The sequence below is a fragment of the Canis lupus genome, chromosome 37, assembly GCF_003254725.2.
Source record: "Canis lupus dingo isolate Sandy chromosome 37, ASM325472v2, whole genome shotgun sequence".
NCBI classification, from domain to species: Eukaryota; Metazoa; Chordata; class Mammalia; order Carnivora; family Canidae; genus Canis; species Canis lupus.
This window is the reverse complement of record NC_064279.1, coordinates 653,605-676,919: the sequence shown is the minus strand read 5'-3', so window position 1 is coordinate 676,919 and position 23,315 is coordinate 653,605. Positions and strand designations below refer to the sequence as shown.

General features: G+C 44.6%; 1 protein-coding gene across 2 annotated transcripts; it reads left to right on the top strand.

Moving 5' to 3' along the window:
• Window positions 1-39: 39 nt before the first annotated feature.
• On the top strand, window positions 40-21,059 carry SLC40A1 (solute carrier family 40 member 1). Of its 2 annotated transcripts, XM_025441562.3 has the most exons (8): window positions 40-342; window positions 588-655; window positions 5,676-5,835; window positions 7,981-8,096; window positions 9,161-9,287; window positions 16,483-16,728; window positions 17,489-18,145; window positions 19,590-21,059. In XM_025441562.3, exons 1-8 carry the CDS (start codon window positions 300-302, stop codon window positions 19,901-19,903), a joined length of 1,731 nt encoding a protein of 576 aa, XP_025297347.1. In that variant the 5' UTR covers window positions 40-299; the 3' UTR covers window positions 19,904-21,059. The 2 variants fall into 2 exon arrangements, with proteins under 2 accessions (XP_025297347.1, XP_035566696.1); XM_035710803.2 differs by lacking the exon at window positions 40-342 and having other exon boundaries at window positions 641-782.
• Window positions 21,060-23,315: the final 2,256 nt, after the last annotated feature.

The following is a 23,315-nucleotide window of genomic DNA, read 5'->3' as shown; positions in this document are numbered from 1 at the left end:
CCCCGCCCCGGCCCGTATAAGCGCGCGGGGCGCAGCGGGCGGCCGGCGGCGGCGCGGGGTCGGGTGCGGGCGGCGGCAGCGCGGCCTCCGCGCCTCCATAAGGCTTTGCCTTTCCGACTTCAGCTACAGTGTTAGCTAAGTTAGGAAAGGAGACCCCGAGGGCCCCGGTTCTCCCGCTCCCTGCCCCGCGGTCCTCGGTGCTCGGCGGGGCCCGCGCCTTGCACGCCTTGCCTTGCACGCCTTGCACGCCCTGCTCGCCCGGAGCCAGCGGCCGCGGCGCTGCGGGGTCGCCCGGGGTCATGCCCAAGGCCGGGGAGCAGGCCCGCCAGGGAGGATGCTGCGGTGAGTGGGGCGGGGGCTGCGGGGGCGGGGGCGGGGGGACAGAGTGAAGAGTTAGGGTGCAAGGGGCGCCCTCGTGCCCTCTGGGGGTCCCCACCTAGTGACCGGCGGTGCTAAGGGAAGAGCCCGCGCCTGCGACAAATGCACGTGTGTGTCCCACAAACGAAGTCGTAATAACCGTGTTTGATAAGAAAAATGAGCGTGGCAGCCCGCGCACCCAACTCACCGCCCCTCTCGCTGTCTCGCAGGGTCCCTAGCAAACTACCTGACCTCCGCCAAATTCCTCCTCTACCTTGGCCACTCCCTGTCCACTTGGGTAAGTGACTGTGCACGGTGACTCTTACAACAGACTTTTGCATAACTTCTTGTTTCCTTTCGTTCGGACCAGTTTCATGAAGCCATCCTCCAGGTTGGCCAGGCAGCGAAAGGAAGAAACCATCCAGGTACACCTGTTCTAATGAAGAAATTATTTTCACCAAAGATATTTTCCCGTAGGGGTTAGTAAGTGCTACTGAATTATCATACTTTGTATATAGATGAACAACCCTCCAAAGATAAAATGAACAAACAGGGATATTTGCAATGCCTGTAAATTTGTAGTTTGCATTTCAAGGCTTAGTAAATGGTAAAATTTGCTACTAAGAATGGACGAATGTCTCCTGTATCTTCTACTTCTACATTTAAGCTATTTCTCACTTTCTTCTTTTGTTAAAATGATAAGCTCCAGCATATTACACTACGAAAATAGAGTAGAATAGTAGAGTGACTGACTTGCGCTAAAAATAGCATACTCAGATTAACTTAAATATAATTGACCTAAGAGCAAATATCTGAGTGATAAAAATCCTCTGCTTTAAAAATGTCACCCATTGGTAGATCTGTGTGGGGCATCTCAGGCTATCTTAAAAACTATCACCCACTGAAAATTAGCCATGATATTCATAATCTCCCTCCGACTTCCTCTGTTGTCCTAGAAGGCCAGTGTTTCATGGGCCTAGGTTCCTCCATCAACACCCCAAAAAAGAATAATCCCAAAAGGATGCTGGGTGTGTGCTTAATTAAAGATTAGAATCTTTAAACAATTGTTCTTATTGCTGAAAAGCAGTATCTGGGTAAATTCTTTTTGTGCCTCATATATGATATTTAATTTAAAAAAAAATCACATGTAAGGAGGAAGAATTTTTAGGGTGAATTTTGTGAATGTTATTTTCTTTCTAAATTGGGAACTTCTATGGGATCATCCTTAAGGCGTGAATGCAGACTATTGTATGAGGAAATCTGTACCCATGCCCTGGGGAAATTATTAAGCTAGGTTATCAGCTCTTTAAGAAATAGCAGTTCAAAGATGGCTTTGGCTTTTTAGAAGGGCCAGCTCCTATCTCCCCTGAGGCTGAGACGAGGATGACTCTGCAAATACACGTAAACAAATTGAGTGTGTTTGGTTTCCAATAGCTGATGATTCTAAGGAGAAGTCTAGTGAAACTACTCCTAATTATATCTAAACCAATAGTTTTCTTTTTCCCTCCATTTAATTTAGTAAGTATTAAGTATTTTAAAAGCCAGTAGCCAGTGGTGGAGACAGTATCTGAAGCTGTCATCTTGTGACCTGGGCCTCTCTCCTAGGAGAATGAGGTGCCTCACTCCCAAACACTCATTATGTTGTTTAATGTTTATATGCCCTTTCGGTATTTGGTTGGGAGGTCAGATTTGCCAAAAGGGTGGAACTCTGGTTGTTCCAGGAGGATTTTTTTGTCAGAGTAATTAGAAGTCCCACAAGAAAAGTGACAGACATTTACCCCTACCTTACCGTAAGTTGAGCATAGGGACTTCTTGTGGAACATTGGATCAAAACAAAACAAAACAAAACCCAACAACTACAACTGTATAAGGTTGAGTGGAGTTTAACTTCTTGTTGCAAAAGAGGAATGCTCACTAACTAGATCATTCTGCCTTTTAAGTTTTGTCTCCTGTTCGACACTGATTTTGTTCGAACAAAATCTATGTGCTTATGTGTGTGTATACACAGATACACCTCCTGCCTATTTATCCATTCCCCCCGCAAACTCTACCAAATCATGGTTTCCTATACCCTAAAAATAGAGGTGTTAGCCTAGAAGGTTCTATGTGTGTGGGGCTGAATGCCCTTTGTGTCTGTCTGCCAGTAGATCAGTGCATCTCTCCCCGTACTGTCAGGATACAAAGTACTGCAAGAACTGGGTCTTGTTGTCAAGGGCCTTATAACATAGCTTGGGCTTTAAAAAAATGTATCTAAAAAAAAAAAATGTATCTGGTCGCAAAAACCTAACCAACAGCAGAAGGCAACGGAGAGGGGTGGCCAGTAGTTTATTTCTTGCATCATTATCCTACGGGCTGTGTGTTCATAATCTGGATGTCTGCACGGCCCCAGCCCTTATTCCTTTCAGGCCTCTGCTCAGAGAGGTCTCTACGTCACGCTCAATGCCACCTTCCGTGCACGCTACGTCATATTTCCTCGTAGCAGTTATGCCACCTGCACTGCTCTAGGCTTGCCCTTGGTCTCGGCCCCCTGGGTACAAGCTACATGAAAGTATGGACCTTGATTTTATGTCCCGCTGGGTTTGTCACGCCTGCAGTAGTGCTGGGTACATAGGGCCTCTCGCTAAGCAGTGCGGGCCTAAGCACTGGGATCCTTCATTCACAGATACTCAGTTGGCCCCCAGCCCTCAGTCCACTGGGGTACACGGGCATGTAAACAAATCATCAAAGTACAGGGAGCGCACATAGGAGGGCAGGAAATGGATGTAAGGAAGGAATGGGTGGGCTCGAAACTGCACTTGGTCAACATTTACTTGGACTTTGCCTGATTCTTGGGCTTCTTGAGCATGGACTCTGTTGCCACTTAGAGCCCAGACCCTTTAGGAATTGAGGTAACTAGAGCAATTTGATGCCTCTCCATCAAGGAGGTGTTGTGTCATATAAAGATAAACCAGAAAGAACATTTTCATTTAGTAGCACTTGTTTTGATGGCCTGCTGTGGAAGAATCTAAAAATCTTGTGGGTATAAGATAGTTAAAAAACAAAGAAAGAAGCAGTAGAAAGTAATATTTTTTATTCTTTACGTTAAGAGAGGAAATTCGCTCGTGGAGGCAACTTGTAGTTTAGGGCATGTGTGTGTTTTTTGTCTTTTCCTTGGGAGCTCTTCAGAGGAATGGAGATTAAAGTAGGGGAGGTACTTTACTTACTCTTTATTCCTAAGGGAGCCACTTGCTCTCCTTATGCCATTGTATTCTAATTCAGCCTGGATTTGCTTCTCTTGTTAAAGATCAAGAAAACAGTTTGTTATTCTTATTGACATCTTCCCCTTAATATAAAGTTGTCTTTTTATTGGTTGCAAACCAATTGTGTGTCATACACTTTTAATCATTTAGTACAGTAGTATTTGAAACTTAAACAACTCCTGCTTGATTTAAGCTTTCTCTTATCAAAACAAACACAAGCTGTGTCAGAAATACTTGGGTACGGTGCTGGTTAATCCTCAAAGTTTTGAACGTTCGTGGAACTAATCTAACGTACCAGAACGACATGACTAATAAATCAGTCTAGGGTTTTGCCACTTATTTTATATTTTCTCATTTACAGTTGGGATTCACTACGTATCTACTCCTTTTTGGTTTCATGGTATCTAATCTGGGTCATGCACTTGGCTGAGGTTTGAGAGTGCAGAATGTTCTAGAGCCACATTCCAGACCGTCAAGTTAGAATCAGTCTTTCACACATGGTGCTTCCACTGGCTTCCAGTGTTTGATTTAACATTTATTTGATCATATGCACCCAATCCACCGAGGCCCTGATGTTACGTTAATTTTGAATTGCATTTCTAAATTGTGTTCCTAATCTCCTATGTCAAGGTTTCTCTATCTTGGTACTGTTGCCATCTTGGGCTGAATAATTATTTGTTGTGGGGACTGCCCTATGCAGTTGTAGATGCCAGTAGTACCCCCACTCCCTGCTCCCAGAGTTGTGACAACCCAAAACAGTTTCAGACATTGCCAAGTGATCTCTGGAGGGTAAAAGCACTCCCACAGAGAAATACTGGTCTACAGGAAGATTATTGTAGATGATTGCTATTGTATATGTGCATCAATTTTAAATTTTAAATGCATAGGATTATTGCCTTGGTTTTATTGATTTTTTTACATTATTTGATAGACCAGGATAATACTTTGCTCCTGATCCATTAAATTTATCAAACAGTTGTTAAGAGACTTTGGAAAGAACCAAGACTCAGTACTTCCACATTGAGTCAAATTCATAAGTAACTTAGCCTGGAAATTTTGTTTCCTGTAGTGATTTCCAGGGGTAGGTTATAATAGAACATTGTTGTCCTATTTTATGTTAACTCAGAAGTCAAAGTTGGAGCCAAAAATCTCAGAATAAGACCCATTAAATATTTCTTACACGTTAATTTACCTGATTCATTAAAAGTTTTTTTTTGCATTTTGCAGTAATGAATTCCAAAATTTCCTATATAGTCTGAAGAAATAATTAGATTTTTTTCCCCTTTCAAAACCCATCTGTATTAAAATGTTCAAATGAAAACCTGCTTATGGGTTTATTTCTGACATTTATATAAATGAATTTGCCCATATTAATTTCATCTTTCTGAGCCCTGCTCTTTTTTGACTTTGAAATAGTGCATGGATTTTATATGTATGTATTTATTTATTTATTTAAATAAATTTATTTTTTATTGGTGTTCAATTTGCCAACATATAGAATAACACCCAGTGCTCATCCCGTCAAGTGTAGGGCATGGATTTTAGAATGTTAGAGGCCAAAGAAACCCTACAGATCATATAGTTCATTCTTCTCAGTTTACAAATTGGAAAGCTGGCTTTTTCTTGACATTCAAGGCATATGAGTGTTTATAGGCAATACTGTAGTTTCATTCTGGTTCAGTAGCAAAACTACTTTATGCCTCTCAAGTCAGGATGGGTCAGTTCCAGGCCCGGGTAGAAACCTGACATGAACGGGAACACATTTTGTCTCCAAAAGCCTTCTTTGGTGTGGAGGAAACTACATTTTTTTTTTTTCTAGAGTGATAAGCAGTACGTGTGTTTCATTAATATCATGTTTTTTGGGTTTACTTAGTAAATGGGCCAGAGCATTTTCCGTTGGGCCATGATGGATGGTTTTAACACCTGACCCATGCTCAATTCATAGCGAAGTTGTTGACTTTGAAAATCTCATGGCGTAGCTGGAAAGTACCTTTTTGATAAGGAAGCAACTTCCTGAGTAGAACTGACTAGAAAGTAAAAAATGATTTCATCAAAACATTTTCTCTTTTCTTCTTCAAGGGAGATCGGATGTGGCACTTTGCCGTGTCCGTGTTCCTGGTAGAGCTGTATGGAAATAGCCTCCTCCTGACTGCAGTCTATGGGCTGGTGGTGGCAGGATCTGTTCTTGTCCTTGGAGCCATCATCGGTGATTGGGTGGATAAGAACGCCAGACTTAAAGGTGAGTAGCGGTAAACTAAGGCTCTATATTCGTGGGACCCATGCCTGAGCTAAAGAGAAACCAGTGTGACTGACCCATTGCATCTGCCTGCCACTCCTGAGTGACGGGATGCTCAATGGCAGCACTTCTGCCTGGAGGGTCCTGGGGCCTCTGCACAAAATTGGAATGCCAAGATATTAAGCTTATAGATTTTTTTTTTTTTTTTGGCTCTTTGGCAGTTCTTGAATTCCAGATGTTAATAATTAACACCATAGTTCTTTTCTGGGAGGAATGTTAAACATTAAAAGTTTGCCTAACTCTGGTGTTTTTTCTAACCATGATTTGCACTGAAATCTGTTGGTATGATGTTGCTGGGGCAGCTTTAACATCTGTCCTCTGAGTTACAGTGTTTCATATAGACGCATGTGTGAGGAAATAAAAAACTGTATATTTAAGGGAGAGTGTCTGAGTCTGGGTCGTGGAGAGCTGAATTACAAATTTTTTAGGGAAAAGGAAGAAATGACATTTATTCTAGCACATTAGTGCGGTTTTGTATAGGAAAGAGAGAGAGTGATTGAACAATTCAGTTATGCAGAGTGTAAGGGCAATGTAAATAGTAAAATCAGGGCAGAATTTTCCTGAATTTTATAGTTGGTAATGCCAAGACCTGGCCACGTCTGTCTTAGATGTTGGAGAAAGATTGAGGTATCAGTTTCCTACAGTGCAGAAAACTGCCCCTGGATGGAGAGCAATTTGGATCATCAAATTCCAGGACCCGATGCTATTAGTGAAATGGTCAAGATGGCCTTTGTCTGTCGTGACAATAGATAGACCAAAACACGTATAGGATGAAGTCTACGAGAAAAACATTCCTAGTGTTTACATCATTATTTATAGGAACGGAGGAATATTATACACAGAGACCTCGTGACTCATGGTGGTTGCACACTGGAAATCTAGGTTGGGAAAGAATGTTGAGTTGGATGAGAAAGTGTGTGGTAGGATAGTGGTCTCCGGTTCATCCCATAGAATCCACTCAGATGTCACCTTCCATGAAACCCTCTCCCGTTTCTAGGCCGAGTTCATCATTTCTTCCTCTGTGCCCCCAGGAGGCTTTGTCAGTACCTCTGCCACCGCACTGACCCTCTTACAATGACCTGTTCGCATATCTTTCCTTCCTCTGGTCCATGGACTCCTGAAAGCCAAAAACCTCGTGCAGTTGATATTTAAATCTTGTGCAATGAAAGAATGAGTTCTATGTTGGGATTTTATTCTACACTAATTTCAGAAAGCAGGTTGTTTCAGGCTCTTCTATGATCTTCCAACCCAGCACGAGCTTTGCTGCCCTTGAAGACAAGAGCCCTAATTATACGTTACATACACGACTCTCTGTATTCTCCGAAGTACTTTCATGAGTATTTTATTTGAGCACCATAATGACCTTATAAAGTAAAGAAGGCAGGAATGGCTTGTCATCCTCAGTTTATAGACACAGGCATAAGGGACATTATGTGTCTTGTCCAGATTACCTCCCCTGGTGATGGCACAGAAGAGATTCCAAGTAAGACGGGGGTGTGTTATGTGGTCTACTCACCAGCCTTACTCCAGTACTTCGTCTACATGGAATTTCCTAGCATTTCCTACATGGCCTTTCGCATTAGAATGCCCAGAGGGATGCACTGCTGCTCTTTATTCTTGGCGAATCTTTGTGTGTCATCCCTACTTCTGTACACCATCTGATCTTGTCTGATTCAGCCCACCCTAGAGGAGGTTATGGAGCCCACGACCTCTTCCTTAACCCAATCGATAACTTCCTACATATTCTTATTTTAACTTAAGCAATAAAGAGCTAAGAGACGGATCTTGTCTATGTAATGTAGTTGTTTATGACAGCAAACTTGGAAGAGAATCAACTAAATCAAAATGTGATCATTATGAATGGCTTCAACTACTTCATCCTTCTTGCAAATTTTATTGGTCTGGTTCGATATGGTGGGTCCTACTAGAAATAGTTCATTCAGGATTCACTTCAGGAATGTTTTTTTTTTTCCCTTGTAATAATTTGCATAGACATTAATGTAGTAGTAGAACAGGAATGTGTGGACAAAGATGGGCCCATTGAGGTATTTTGATTTAGTGACTACTTTTATTTCTCCCTCTGTACAGTGGCTCAGACTTCGCTGGTGGTACAGAATGTTTCGGTCATCCTGTGTGGAATCATCCTGATGATGGTTTTCTTACATAAAAATGAGCTTCTGACCATGTACCATGGATGGGTCCTTGTAAGTTCTCAGTGGAATTCCTAATGGCAGAAAGTAGGACACCCAGTAGTGGTAAAAAAAAAAAAAAATGGAAACCCTTTGAGACTAGGGAATAATTTTTTGTAAAGACACTATTGATCTCTGTATCCACTTTAATATCCCCTACAGTTATTATGTTTTCTTTCAGTTCTTTTACCCATGGTAGGCACTCGTTAAGTATTGTTTGAACTTTACCTTTGTCCTTTTGGGTTCTTCTTATTTGTTTTTAATGGCACTTCTAAGAGTTTATTAAACAATTCAGTTGTTTTCAGCTTATTATTATTAACCTATAATTTGTTCACGTTATATAAGAAATGTTATCCATGAAAAAAAAAGGTTATCCATGTATTTATTAATGTGTCATGATTGTGTTCCTCCAATAATAATTGGTATTTCTGTTTGGGGTCATGGACTAAGTAACTTCTTACACCGTGGTCTCATGATAGCTTGATAAAAAAAAAAAGAGAAAGATTTTTGAGGACAGAGTGGAAAATAATGGATTTAATGTTGCTGTTGAATCTCCTTATATATTTAGACTGATACTGAGACCTTCAAGGGCAGATCGGACATTAAAATCTTCTAGCGTATTCCCTTTATTTTGTTGATGAAAAAACTAAGACAAAGTGATGTTAGTTTATTACCTATTGCCATGTTGCTAGGAAATATCAGAACTCTGACTTAAATACCTTCTCACTTCCCCTTCAGCATTTTTTCCATTTTGAGAAGAAATTACAAACTACCCCCATCCCATGTTAACACTTACTATGATAACTGTGTCACATGAAAGTGCGTATGGCTTTTATAATTTTTGTATGATGTGTATTACAGATGATACAGATTAGGAAAATATTACGTCCTTTAACTTGACCTTTGGTACTTAACGTCTCATGTCTACAAAGTAAAATTATTTCTTGTGGCTTTATGAAGTTAAAAATTTTATTATTATGCCATCAAAGACCATTTTAAAGTACATTGTACGTGCAGTGAAGTAGGTACGTGTGGTGAAACTGACACTTCAACTCCACTTTTTTCCTGTAATCCCTCAGACTTTCTGTTATATCCTGATCATCACTATTGCCGATGTTGCAAATTTGGCCAGTACTGCCACTGCCATCACGATCCAGAGAGACTGGATTGTTGTTGTTGCTGGAGGAGACAGGAGCAAATTAGCAGGTAATCGGGTGTTGCCTTTTAACTAAATGGGTTATTAGGATTCACTTTAAGTCAGAGGTAGTAAATGAGGCTTGAGCTTTTTCTTCTGGGTGTTTTTTAAAAAATAAATAATTAATTAATTAGATGGAGGAGGGAAAGAGCAGAAGGAGCGGGACAGGGAATCTCAAGCTAACCCCACTCCAAGTGTGGAGCCTGACGTGGGGCTCTGTCCCAGGACCCTGAGATCATGACCTGAACCAAAATCAAGAGTCAGCCCCGTAACCAGCTGAGCCAGTCCTGCACCTGTTCTGGGACTGTTGAAGAACAATAGGTTGAAAACATCGTCTTTGTCTTATCATCACATTGTCTCAGTGCGATGATTTATCTCACTGTTATAAAGTTATTTATAGGACAGTAAACTTCTCTTTTATTCTATACAAACCTGGCAAGTGGAAAAACATTTCTTTTGAGCTCTTTCTTTTAAATTCTGCTAACATTCTCTAAATGTTTACTTAAGACTTAGAACAGTGAAAATCTGGCATGGGATTATATGAGTCATACCATGAATTTTATTTTTCTCCCAAGCGAGTGGAAGCACATTAGTCCTAAAAGAGACTCTAGTAGTTAATTCCTGCAACTTTAAAGTTACAATCTAGAACTTTTATTACATTACATACAATGTAACATAATTGCTGTTACAAATATGAAAGAAATTAAGGCCAGAATATGATTTTTAAGAAGCTTACAATCTGGGCAGCCCGGGTGGCTGAGCAGTTTAGCTTCTGCCTTTGGCTCAGGGCATGACCCCAGGTCCCGGGAATGAGTCCTGCGTCGGGCTCCCTGCGTGGAGCCTGCTTCTCCCTCTGCCTGGGTCTCTGCTTCTCTCTCTGTGTGCGTCTCTCATGAATAAATAAAAAAGAAGTTTACAGTCTTAGTTGCCCCTGAGGGGCACTTGACGGGATGAGCACTGGGTGTTATACTATATGTTGGCAAATAACTCCAATAAAAATAAAATAATAAAATAATAAAATAAAAAAACTCCAATAAAAATAATACAAAAAAAAAAAAAAAAAAAGAAAAAAAATCTAGTTGCCCAGCGGAAACATATACAAGCGGCCAGAGAAAGACAGAAGAAAGCTTACACGGCAACATGTCCTACTGCATCGATACCACTGGGCTCAGAAGAACTCCTGCCCTCCACCCTCCCTCTGCCCCCTGACACAGACGCACAGGGACTGGTAAGGACACAGGCTGAAGGACGAGGGCACACTGTCCCCTGATCAGCTCGGCCGAAGCGGCCCGTTGAGCTAAGGGCTATCACAGGCCTGTTGCCCAGCCGTCCTGCCCGACGAGGAAGCCGTTGCCGACGATTTAAACGGCTCATCCCAGGACAGAGGGTGGGAGTAGGCGCTGGGAGAGCAAGCGACTTGGGGCCACGTGGCTGAAAAAGGAAAGAAAGTGGTGACAGAAAGGAAATGAAATCTTTGGAAGGTGCAGAGGGAGAAAGAGAAATTTGCTTAAGTCACCACCTTGTTGCGGCAGAGTCACGATCTGGGCGAAACCACAGTGACTCGGAGGAAGGCGTTTGAGTAGGAGGAGTTAGCACGGGTGAGGGCTGCTCCAGGACATGCTTTTTGCAGGTGAAGCAGTGATTCTCACTGATTTTTTTCCCCTTCCTGTAATCACTTACTGATAGGAAATAATTTCATGTCCGTTTGTCACAGTAAACTGTAAGATAAGGCTTTGTCCTATTTTGTTTGTTTTTTCCCTGTTATTTCCTTTCTCTCTTTAACATACTATTTTAAGTATGTAATACATGTCCATGGTTTAAAATTCAAAGGGTATTAAAAGATATGTTTTGGAAGTAGATCACGTACATATCTGCTAGAATATATTTGGGGGGTGGGAGTTGGCTTTTAAAGTGGTTTTCTTTTCTCTTAATCTGAATTTCTTTTTTTAATTTTTTTTAATTTTTAATTTTTATTTTTTTATTAATCTGAATTTCTTAACTCATTTTGACTCTGAAGTCTGGAGGGGAGGGAAGTCCTGAGGAAAGTGAAAGTTACCCAGAATCCTTAATTTATTCTAAATATCTACATAAAAACAAAAAACAAAAAACACCAAAGATTCCATGTAACTTCGTGGGCCTTTTGATGTCCCAGAACAAAAACAAAAATGGGGCCTTTCTCTGCTGCCCCTTATTACCAGGAATAATTGCAGAGTGGGAGAGACTAGGCCAACCAGTCCATTTGCTAACCACCTTGAGTTTCTCAAGTTTGAGAAAGGAAGTGAGCTGCCCGTCAGACTTTGGCCCGTTATGAGCTGTTAGTCCTTGGTGCCTTTTTGCTTCCAGCCAGCAGTGCAAGCGAACAGCCTAGTGAAGGAAAACCTCCGCGTCATCTTTCCTCAAGGTTAAACATCCACATCTGTTAAAAAAAATTAATTAAGGGCTGTGCTTCGAAGTAGGATAGAAACTTTTCTACGTCAGAAGGTCAGCAAGGATCTAACCATGGATTTTTGGTGCTGCTTCTGCTGTAAGGCAAAGAAAGTTGAAGGATGGATGGGAGGCGGAGAGAGGAAAGATAGAGAAAGAAAGGACGGGTGCAGGGATTCCACCTGCCACCCCAAGTACCTGTGGGCATGAGTCTCTGGACACAGAGGCACCTGCTGCAGCCAGGATCGTGGATGTCGTGGGCGTTTTGCAGGCTGAGTTTTGAGTCACCAGTGAAAACTCTTAGGAACCCATGCAGGGGACGAGGCAGGGCTGCTGCGTGTGTGTGGCCTCGTGTGCTCGCGTCCGCAGTGGGCAAGGGCGGTGTGCACAAGCAGGAGAGGTTGTGGGCTGGATACGCGGCGCTCCCATTCTCTTGCCCCAGTGTTTCTTGATTTCAGAGTAGGTCTTAAAATTGGAAGTTGTATCACCGAGGGTTTAAAAAAAGAAAAAAAAAAGAGCAGGAGACCGTTTCCCTGGAATGTGAAAAAATTTTAGAATTTCGGTGGCATCAGGCCAGACTATCAGCTGTTAACATCTAGTTTGGATGGTTCCAGAAAAGGAATTGTTTTCCTACATAAATACTGTTAATTAATCTGTTAACTGATTTGCCTGGGTCCTTGCTTTAGTGTTCTATCGAGACGTTGTCTTGGGCCATGACCCGTAGCCTGTCAAACCCGTTTGAAGCTCCTTCCTTTTCCCAGACTTGTGACTCTGTTTTATTTCCCTCCCTGTTTCTTGGTCAGCCGTGGTTGGTCCTGGCTTCTGAGGTTCTGGGCCCTCCGTCCTAACATCTGCCAGTTGGCGCGGTCGCGTATGCGAGCTGCGTTTGTCATTGGAACTCTCTGCACTAAAAATCACCCCGTATTTAAGGCAGACGGATGCGCTCGGCACCCCTTGCCCAGCGGGTCAGCAGCTGATGAGGTCGAGGGACCCTCCGCAGTCGCAGGTGGCGGGGCCCGGCGGGCTCAGGGCGCAGCAGCCTTGGGTCCTGGGAGGGAGCCAGGCCAGGGCCCTGCTGCGCGGGGCCGCTTCCCCCCTGCCTGCCCCTGCTCCCGCTCGCTCTCTGCCAGATAAGATTTTTTTAAAGATAAAATAGTAGCAAGTAGCTGTTTAATGTGAGTCCTGCGCCGCGACTGTACTGAGAACAGTTGCACCAGAGCCGTGAGCACACGCATGTGTTTGCATTGCAACAATGAGAAGCTTGTCATGAGGATGTGTTCACGTGTGCAGAGGACATGCTTGCCTCCCTCTTCGGGGTAGGATGGCTCGGCCTTTGTCACAAGCCGTCGCACGACCATCGAGCTGCCCAGGCTGCCCCCCTGTACCCGGGCGTCGCCGCCTCCCAGCCCAGAGCTTCGGGTCGCCCAGCACCCGGGCAGTGACAGAACAGCAAGTCCTTTCGGCAGTGCTGACCTAGCAGCTGCCACAACGTGTGTGTGTGTCCGGGGGGTTGGAGGCCGGGGGGGCAGGAGGTCGGGGGGCTGGAGGCCAGGGACTGGAGGCTGGGGGGCTGAGGCCGGGGTACTGGAAGCCGGGGACTGGAGGCTGGGGGCTGGGGCCGGGGGCTGGGGCCGGGGGGCTGGAGGCCAGGGCCTGGAGGCTGGGGGCAGGAGGCCAGGGGGGCAGGAAGCCGGGGGGCAGTAGGCCCTGGTGGCTTGCGGTGGGTGGGTGCCACCTGGCAGGGGTGCAGCGTGTCACTGTCCCACTGGTGCCACCCACTGTAACTGGCTGGAGGCTGCTGGGGCCGTGAGCACCAAGAGGAGGAGCTGGCAGTGGCCTGTGGGGGGACCATATGTCCCGTACCACCTCCCCCAGGTGCCGGCGGGACTGGGACTGCTCAGTCCTCCCCTCTACTCCGAGGGGCAACAAGAAGGCACCTTGGTCTTGTCCTTCACCCTGACCCCGTTGTGTGCTCCCGTGGGCACCCGTCTCTCCAGGCCACCCGCTGCCTTCCCAGCTCACTCCTCCTGCCCCCATCAGCCCCGCCACCTGCCACCTGGCCGGCACCCACAGATCGTTGCTGGTGCTCCCTTGTCCCTGCCTGTCACCCCTCTGCTCTCCCTTCCCCACCCAGCTGCAGTGCCAGGCTGGGCCTTCCGGCCGCACGGGACCACCACCAGCATCTGGCCTCATGCACTTGGTCTCTGTTCGTCCTGCCACTTTTCTTTCGTGAGAGCCTGCTGAAATCATTTTTGCTCACTCCCCTCACTTAGCATTGGTGATGTGGGGCTCAGGTTGGCCCTTCATACTGCCAGGTGATCGTCCTACTGTCTGCAGGAGGACGAGGTCTCACCTCCTTTCTCCTTGCACAGTTCATCCACATCTCCTCTCCCAGCCTCGCTTCCAGTGATGACCTTGCTTTTTGTTTTACTGAGAAAATAGGAGGAATGAGGAGTCCCGTGTGCCCCCACCGTCACACCTGCCCGAAGCCGAAGCCGTTTGGGTGGTCTGCGCCCTGCTCGCATCCCTGGCTCCTCTCCAGGAACTTGTCTGCTTGTGCACCAGGCTCAGGCTCCATCCCTTCTTGTCATTCTCCGCTGCATGTAGAAGTGCAGTAGTTTTGCTCTTCAACATTTTCACCTCTCTCTACACCTCCGCCCCCCGCTTCTCTGTTCTCCTTTTCAGCAAAACTTAAGAAAAAAAATGTCTAGGCTCACTCTTCTCAACTCCCCTCCACGGTCAGGGCTTTACTTTCTATGACGCCAGGAGGCAACGTGCACGTTGTGAATCCAGGGGATGCCACTCACTTAAAATAGCATATAAGTGGCATCTCTATCTCCTGGAGCTGACACCAGCCTCTTAAACCAACCTCAGTCAGGCATTTGCCCTACTGCCCTAGCAGAACTACTCTTTTTTGAGGTTCCCCAACCTTCCACGTGACCAATCTGGAGCTTCTTGTCAGGGCTCATCTTCCTTGACCTATCAACTTGACCAAGCGGCCCTTGCCAGTTGAATACCCCCTCCTCTTGGAATCAGTTGCCCCAGGGCTTCTAGAATACCACAGTCTCCTGGTTTTTCTCCTCTTTTACTAGCTCCTCCTCATTTTCCCTGACCTCTAGGCATTGACATGCCTAAAACTGGATCCTCAGATCTTGTCCCTTCTGGCTCTACACTCAGTCCCTTGGTTGACCTCATCCAGTTTCACTGCTTTAAAACTCAACCAGCTGGGGTGCCTGGGTGGCTCAGTCAGTGAAGCATCTGACTCCTGGTTTCTGTTCAGGTCATGATCTCAGGGTCATGAGATCAAGCCCTGAGTCCGGCTCCGTGTTCAGCGTGGAGTCTGCTTGTCCCTCTCCCTCTGCTCCTCCCCTCACTCACACATGCTCTCTCTCTCAAATAAATAAACACATAAAATCTTAAAAAAAAAAAAACACCCAAAAACTAAACTCGACCAGCTGATGACTACCAAACCTGGCACCTACTTCTTTTCCTCAAGTCCAGACGTATTTAACTGCCCAGTTGATGTGGCCTCTTGACGGTCAGTAGGCCTATGAAAATCAGCATCTCTAAACTAAGTACTTACTCTTTTGCCCCAGACCAGATCCTTTTGAAGTCTTTCCTTTCCCAGGAAGTGGCGACTCTATCCTTCTGTTGCTCAGGAAAAAAGCAACAAACTTTACAGTCCTCCCTAATTTTTCCCTTTCTCTCACACCCAATATCTAATCACTTTGCACGACTTCCTGATTTTACCTTTGAAGTGTATCCAGCATCTATTTCTCCATCTCCATTATTACTGTCCTGGTTCATGCCACATCATTTTCTACCTGTCGTCTTGCCTCTGCTCGTCTGCACATCCCTCACCCTCATGCTACACCTCAGAAGCCAAAATGAACCATTAACAGTGTGTCAGACCGCGCCACCTCGCTGTTCATTAGCTTCCAAAGGCTTGCTGACTCATCATTGTCCAAGTTGACATCCATAGAATGTTCACGAGACCCTGCGTGACTGGGCCAGTCCGCCCTCCCTCTCTGATCTCATCTCTTCCTCACTCTGCTTCAGCCCTGCCAGCCTCCGTGTTGTTCTCTTACACTCTAGGGAGCTCCTCCTGCCCCAGGACTTTTGCACCCCCCTTGGTCTGGAATCCTCATTTCACCAATATCCACATGACAGGTTCTTTTTCCTCCTACTGCTTCATGTCTCTGCTGTGATGCTCTTTTCTTCAGTGAGCCCTTTCCTGACCCTGCCATATTTAAAATTGACATTTCTCTTTTCCCCTGAGCACTGTCTATGCCCTTTTGTGCTTTATTGTTCACCCTAATGTTGAATTAACATCCAACATGCTGTGTGTGTATATATCTGTATATATGTTTGTTGATTAACTCTTTTTTCCCCATGTGAAGGTAAATTCCATGAGGACAGGGCAGGATATTAATTTTCTTTATAGTGACAGATTCGGTGCCTAACTCATAATAGGCATTTAATAAATGTTGAAAAATGAATGTAGAGTCACTTCATTTAAAAAGCTGATGTTTTCTAAAAAAAAAAAAAAAGCTGATGTTAGACTGATTTATGCAACCTCAAGGGAATCATGATTTTTGAAGCAAATTTAATGTGACTTGTTCCAAACAATAAATTATTTCCAAACAAAATGGTATGGAATGTTTATGGAAATTTGCATTTTAGGAATCTAAGCTCTTGGATTATGAGTTTGTATTATGTAAGTTGGCAGTCTCTCTTTGATAGTTTTGCACACTTTTCTACCTCTTTTACCTCCCTCTGTAGATATGAATGCTACAATACGAAGAATTGACCAGTTAACCAACATCTTGGCCCCCATGGCTGTTGGCCAGATTATGACATTTGGCTCTGCAGTCATTGGCTGTGGTTTCATTTCGGGGTGGAATTTGGTGTCCATGTGTGTGGAGTACTTTCTGCTCTGGAAGGTTTACCAGAAAACACCTGCTCTAGCTGTGAAAGCTGCTCTTAAAGTAGAGGAAGCTGAATTGAAACAGCTGAATTTACATAAAGGTAATCTCAACACAATGATCAATTCCTTTTATTCTGATGTTTAGACCTTAGGCGTTGGTGAAGACCAAAACTATGTCGAATTTATGTCAGGTTTATTACTGCTGAAGGCATGCATGAGGTTAGATATATCGCTTTGGTAGATGAGTCACAACCCTGGGGTTGGATGGCCTGAGGACAATTCTGGTTTGAATCTCAGGGGGTTGAAGTGGAACTGCTGGTCCTTTTCCTTAATGTGAGTAGTAGACATGGAGGGGAAATTAATTGAGGGATGGCTGGGAAAAATTGAGCCATAGGAATGGAAAGAACAATGGGGAAAAAGAATAAGAAAATTCCTAAGAGTCTGTGAAGAGAGGAGTTACATGGCTATTTGTAGAACAGTAGAAGGGAGTGCGGGCATGCAGGTGGGCATTTCCCAAGAAGAGAGGAAGTTGGGCTTCTGGGTAAATGGAATCTTAACAGGGCCCCAGAAAAGAAGATGCTGTGTTTTTCCAATTATTATATTTTTATTTGGCGGGTTTTCCTGTTACTGACTTTGGTGGGTGTATAATTCTTTTTTTTTTTTTTTTTAAGGCGGGAGTATAATTTCTAACGGGGGTGGTGGGGAAAGGGAGACAGACCACATGAGAGAGACGGGTATCAGTAGTATGTTGTTTATTTAATATAAATGCTACTCGGAGATTGTTCCATGGCTAAAATTCTTAGATTAGTCAAAGCAAATACATACTATATTGATACATATAATGATGTCTTTTATTAACAGAAACTGAGCCAAAACCCTTGGAGGGAACTCATCTAATGGGTGAGAAAGACCCTAATGTCCATGAGCTTGAACATGAGCAAGAGCCAAGCTGCGCCTCCCAGATGGCCGAGCCCTTCCGCACCTTCCGAGATGGCTGGGTCTCCTATTACAACCAGTCAGTGTTTCTGGCCGGCATGGGTCTTGCTTTCCTCTATATGACTGTCCTGGGCTTTGACTGTATCACCACAGGGTACGCCTACACTCAGGGGCTGAGTGGGTCCATCCTCAGTATTTTGATGGGAGCATCAGCCATAACTGGAATAATGGGAACCGTGGCTTTTACTTGGCTCCGGAGAAAATGCGGCCTGGTTCGGACTGGTCTGATCTCAGGATTTGCACAGCTTTCCTGTTTGATCTTGTGCGTGATCTCCGTGTTCATGCCTGGAAGCCCCTTGGACTTGTCTGTTTCTCCTTTTGAAGATATCCGTTCTAGGTTCATTCAAGCAGAGCCACTGTCCACAATGACACCTACAAAAGTACCTGAAATCATCTTTACAACTGAAATGCACATGTCCAACGGGTCTGACCCTGCTGGTATTTTCCCAGAGACGACTCCCAAATCTGTGCCCATAATCTCTGTCAGTCTGCTGTTCGCAGGCGTCATTGCTGCTAGAATCGGTAAGTCTTTTTTCTCTGTGTTGATGAACTAGAGTGTCTCTTTGCAATGTAGGTTCAGAAAACTCAACGATAAATAAATGACCTGAAATATTCTCTGAGTGTGAATTTAAGCAAAATCCATTATTTATCCTTATGTATGTTCCCGTCTTTAATTATGAAAATTTTATTTTATAGTTTAAAATGCAGTGTGTATATATGTACATATACTGTCTTAAAACATGATTAGGGCTTGAAATTTTTTTATAGATGAACATCTTAAGTATTACTCCCGATATAACTTAATTTTCCAAAAGATACGAGCTTTAATAATCATAATGCCATTTAGTAATTTAGAATCTTTATATTGCTATATCTCTACCAAAAGGACTATAATTTAAAGGATATTTGTAGAGGACAAAGTAAAAAAGATAATGTTTTTGGTCTCAAAAAAAAAAAAAGACATGGTAGCTGGAAAAAAAATCCTTCAAAAGTTTGTCTAGCTTTTGTGTATTTATAGTATGCTTTGCCAAACAAATGGATTTCCTTCCAAACAAATGGAAGGAAACACTGTGTAAAGACTTCTTACAAGGCAAAATTTAAGTAATTATTAATAGAGTACTGGTGAATTATCTCTGCCTGAATTCGTTCTTGAAATGAAACCGTATTTATCTTGCGATAGAATGCAATTCATTAATTTATCAAAGACAATTAATATTCAAGGAAGACAGCTTTATTGTAGGGGCTTTAGAACCCAGGAAGTAAATGTAATAATGGTTTAAAGTCTCCTTAAACTTTAACCATAAGGATATGTTAGTATGTTCACTTTGAGCCTTAAAAATACTCTTACTTATAGTAAGATTTATTGTCTCTGATTTCAGAGTTTTGCTTTTGTAGTATAAATAGTCACAGAAAAATTGAATTAAGAAGTTTGTAGGGGATCCCTGGGGGGCTCAGTGGTTTAGTGCCGCCTTCGGCCCAGGGGTGATCCTGGGGTCCCGGGATTGAGTCCCACGTCGGGCTCCCTGCATGGGGCCTGCTTCTACCCTCTGCCTGTGTCTCTGCCTCTCTCTGTGTCTCTCATAAATAAATAGAATTTTTTTAAAAGTTTGTAGGTTAGACTTATTACTGTACGGTGGCTATAAAAATCATTTCTTGAGGCCACTAGTAACCTAGTATTTTCTATTTTATTTTTCAAGTTTTTATTTAAATTCCAGTTAACATACAGTGTAATATTCCTTCCAGGTATAGAATTTAGTGATTCAACACTTCCTTAAAACACTAGTATTTTTTAATGAAAAATAATTCTCAAAGGCAAGGGTATGATGAATATATATACTTGGTGACTTTAAGGTAAAGGGGCCAATGTGTATTTTGCACGTGTCACCATTTTTAAACTGTAAATCATTTGAAATGTAAAAGCTATAAATTAAAATTCAGTCTTTGTAACAAATACCTTTTATTATAGGTCTTTGGTCCTTTGATTTAACTGTGACACAGTTGCTGCAAGAAAATGTAATTGAATCTGAACGAGGCATTATTAATGGTGTTCAGAACTCCATGAACTATCTCCTTGATCTTCTGCATTTCATCATGGTCATCCTGGCTCCGAATCCCGAAGCTTTTGGCTTGCTTGTGTTGATTTCAGTCTCCTTTGTGGCAATGGGCCACATCATGTATTTTCGATTTGCCCAGAAAACTCTGGGCAGCAAGCTTTTTGCCTGTGGTGCCGACGATGAGGAAGTCACGAACGAAAATCAAGCGAATACGTCTGTCGTGTGAGACGAGTTAACTGCTGCTGCCCTTGCTACTAGGTTCTGTAGAGCACACGTGCTTAGCTTGGACTTCAGCATCCCCCCCAATGGCTAGGTGTTTCTCTCTGGTTTGACCCCGGTCGTACTGTGAGGGCTAAAAGCTAGTTCAGAGGCTTAGGTCAGAGGCAATGAGCTGGTTAATTTTCCTTACATTTAAGGATGGAAAAAAATAGGAAAAGAAAAACTCAGTTTAAGCGTAGAGAATAAAATGGTAACACTGATTTTTCCTATTTCTCGTGAGCAGACCAAACTTTACAGGAAGAGCGGTTAGTCATGTGATTGAAGTCGTTCTTTGGCAGATATTTGTTATCTGTGCAAGAGTTCAGAGGTCCCCCCCCCGACTCATTTGTATCCACGTCTAGCTAATGCACTTTCTTTTAGCATCTTAGTCACATTATAGAAAACACGTTCTGCTTCAAGTGTGAAGATGGGAGTTTGATGAGCAGTATTATTCTCTGTGATCCTGCTGATTGTGGCGGTTCGCGTGCATGTGGGAGTGCGGCCCACGGCCTCACTGCGCCCCTGGGCCCTTGTTACCCTGCGGGGCCGCTGTGCCGTGCGCCCTAGCCCGTGGGGCCCTAACCCGGCCGTCATGGGGCCCTAACCCGGGCTCAGGGCCTGGCCAGGTCACGCGCAAGGGCACGCTCCCGGGGCTGGCACCGTGTCGCTCAGGACAGCCGTCCCGCCACCTGACGGATGGAGCTTTCCACCAGCAGATGAAATGTAGAAAGCAGGCTCACGCTTGGGAAGCTTTTGTTTTAAAATCATTTGATTTACTTTAACACATGCTTGGGCAGAGCGTCTTTACTTTCACTGTTTTGTACCAAGGAGTCATTTTTACCCAGTTGTAGCCGAGACTGTTCATAAATGTGTCCCTTTCGAATGCCTATGAGGAGAATGGAGGGAGAGAAACACGTTTCATGGAGTTCTAGAAGACTGCTTACAGAACTGCTTTAGGGTCCTCGAGCCCTCGTGACCTGCGGGCCCTGGGCCACCCGCGTGCACTTTCCAGGAGGCCCCCTCCGGCCGCCAGGGCTAACCTTTTCCCTGTCGGATGATGTACTGATTCCTGTTGTAAAATCTTTGTAAACTATTTCTATATAAAAACATTTTTAAAATCTTGATTCTTCTTTCCTGAGTTGCGTTCCTCAATTATTTGACATTGTTTTTGCTACAGCACATCTGCCTGGGACACAGGGCATTGTCCCCCTGCCGGGTCCGCGGCCTCATACCCTAATATTTAGGGTCGCTCCACTCTGCGTGTGTACGGGTTACGGCGGCCCCCATAAGCACGGTCACGATGAGGCCCAAACGCTCTCCCCTGACCTGGCGGAAGTCATGAGCCCTCGGAGTTCAGGTTTTCCTTCTGCAAAGTGGGGAGGCCGCCCTGGCGCCTGCCCCGCCCACCCCCCAGCTCCCCTGCTCCGGTCAACCAAGCACGGTCCCTCAAGGCCCTGCGGACCCCCGATGGGGCGGCGCTGGTACTAGGGGCCGGGCCCAGCAGAGCCACTTGCAGAGGCCACCCGGCCTCCCTGCCTCCCGGCCTTCCGGGGCCACATCCTGAATTCAGCGGATGTTTACTGAACACTTGATCTGGGCTGAGGCGTCCGGGATGCAGCTTTGACTCACTCAGCGTTGATCAGAGGCCCCTTTTCTTCCCCCTCCAATTGGGAAGTTGGGCACTTGGGTCATCACCCCGAGGCTCTGGATCTGCTCGAGGCCTTTGCACAGACAGTTGAGGAGTCTGTGAGCTTTGGCTGCTCTTCTGGAAGAGGTCCTCTGTTCCCTCCCCTGGGGTCGAGCTGGGGTTGGGCTTTCTGGCCTGAGTGTTTGCAGCTGTAACTCAAGGCCTGTGACCTTGTAAAATGGATAGAATCCTGTTAGCAAAGGAAGGTCGAAGTTCTTAATGTGGAAATTTTGCCAAATTATGGGTCTGGGGAGGGAGAGAGAGGCTGTGTAGGAGGAAGGAGCTTGGAGTTGGAGACCTGAGCAGAATTTTTACAGCTGCCTCTCTTATCTTTGCAGAGTATTCAGAGCGGGGGTGGGGGTGGGGTGGGGGGGGGTGGAGTATCGCTGCTGGCCTGGGGCCCTGCTGTTTACCCCGTCAGGCACCCGAGTAGGCGGTGGGGTGGGGAGGTGACCTGGGCCTGTGTCCGGGCCTGTTTCTAAACCAGGGTACAACCTCAAACACCTGCAGGGTCACGTAGGTAACGATGAACCAAGTGGATCTGATACAGGAAAGTGGCCTTTCATTTAACTTGTAATTACATTTCACAGAAGAATCACTTATTTTGTTCCCAAACACAAATTATTACGTGCTTGTCGTGCTTCATTCCATGTGGGCTTCTTGTGCTGTTTGTCCCAAAGTCCGTTCTCTCAACATAGGCATTCTCTGCCTACTGAACGCAGAAAGCCATCTTCCTTCCCATAAGGAAATAGGCCTTCTTCCACTTTTTCTTGAATCATCTGGTTTGCTTGATATTCCTTCCATTGCTCCCTGCCTCGTCCCTCACCAAAAAGAAAGAAAAGGTAGAAGTTTCTTTCCTATTCCCCATAGGACAAAAAAATAACAATGCAAGAGGTGCACTGAATGGGACCCAGCCCGGGAAGTGGGGGGCAATGGTGTGGTCGGGCTCTGGCAAGCTCCAGGGGCAGGTGTGCGGGCCCTGTGTTGCATCTTTCGATCTTTCAAGAGAGGCTGGGAATCCGGAATTTTGTGCAAAATCTCCAAATTATTAAAGTACTGGCAAGTAATTTGAAAATGCTAAAACATCTTCCCAGCCAAACAATCTATCTATGGGCTACCTCTGAGCCATTTTTGAGTTTTTCTCTACGAGGATAGCCTGTGAACAAGAGGATGATATTCTAGTAAAGCGAAAGAGAGGAGGTATATACACCAAAATTGTGGAGTATGGAGAACAAGAAAGAACCGGGCAAACGTATTCATGGTGAAAAATGTTAAGCTTTTAGACTTCCTTTAATAGAGATCATTTAAGGTCAAATGATCTATTCATTTATTACCTGCCATATTGACATCAGTGAGCATTCTTTATTCCATGTGGTAAGTTTACACTGTTGGGTTAAAGGATAATGATGATTTTAAAAACCTTTCTCTTTTTAAAATTTTATTTATTTATTCATGAGAGAGAGAGAGACGGAGACAAGAGGGAGAAGCAGGCTCCATGCAGGGAGCCCTATGCGGGACTCGATCCCGGGACCCCGGGTCACGCCCTGAGCCGAGGGCAGATGCTCAACCACTGAGCCACCTGGGTGTCTCTAAAAAAACTTTTAAAGTTTTCCTGAATTAGGTAGTATGCTCCTGTTTTGAAAAAGAAAAAGTGAGAACAGAATTTTATATTGACAAAGTCTCCCTTCCCATC

Bases quoted from the DNA above. Each gene is read 5' to 3' on its own strand.
- SLC40A1 (XM_025441562.3), top strand. From the start codon at position 300: ATGCCCAAGGCCGGGGAGCAGGCCCGCCAGGGAGGATGCTGCG. The intron at 343-587 runs GTGAGTGGGGCG...GCTGTCTCGCAG, and splicing joins CCGCCAGGGAGGATGCTGCG to GGTCCCTAGCAAACTACCTG. The intron at 656-5,675 runs GTAAGTGACTGT...TTCTTCTTCAAG, and splicing joins GCCACTCCCTGTCCACTTGG to GGAGATCGGATGTGGCACTT.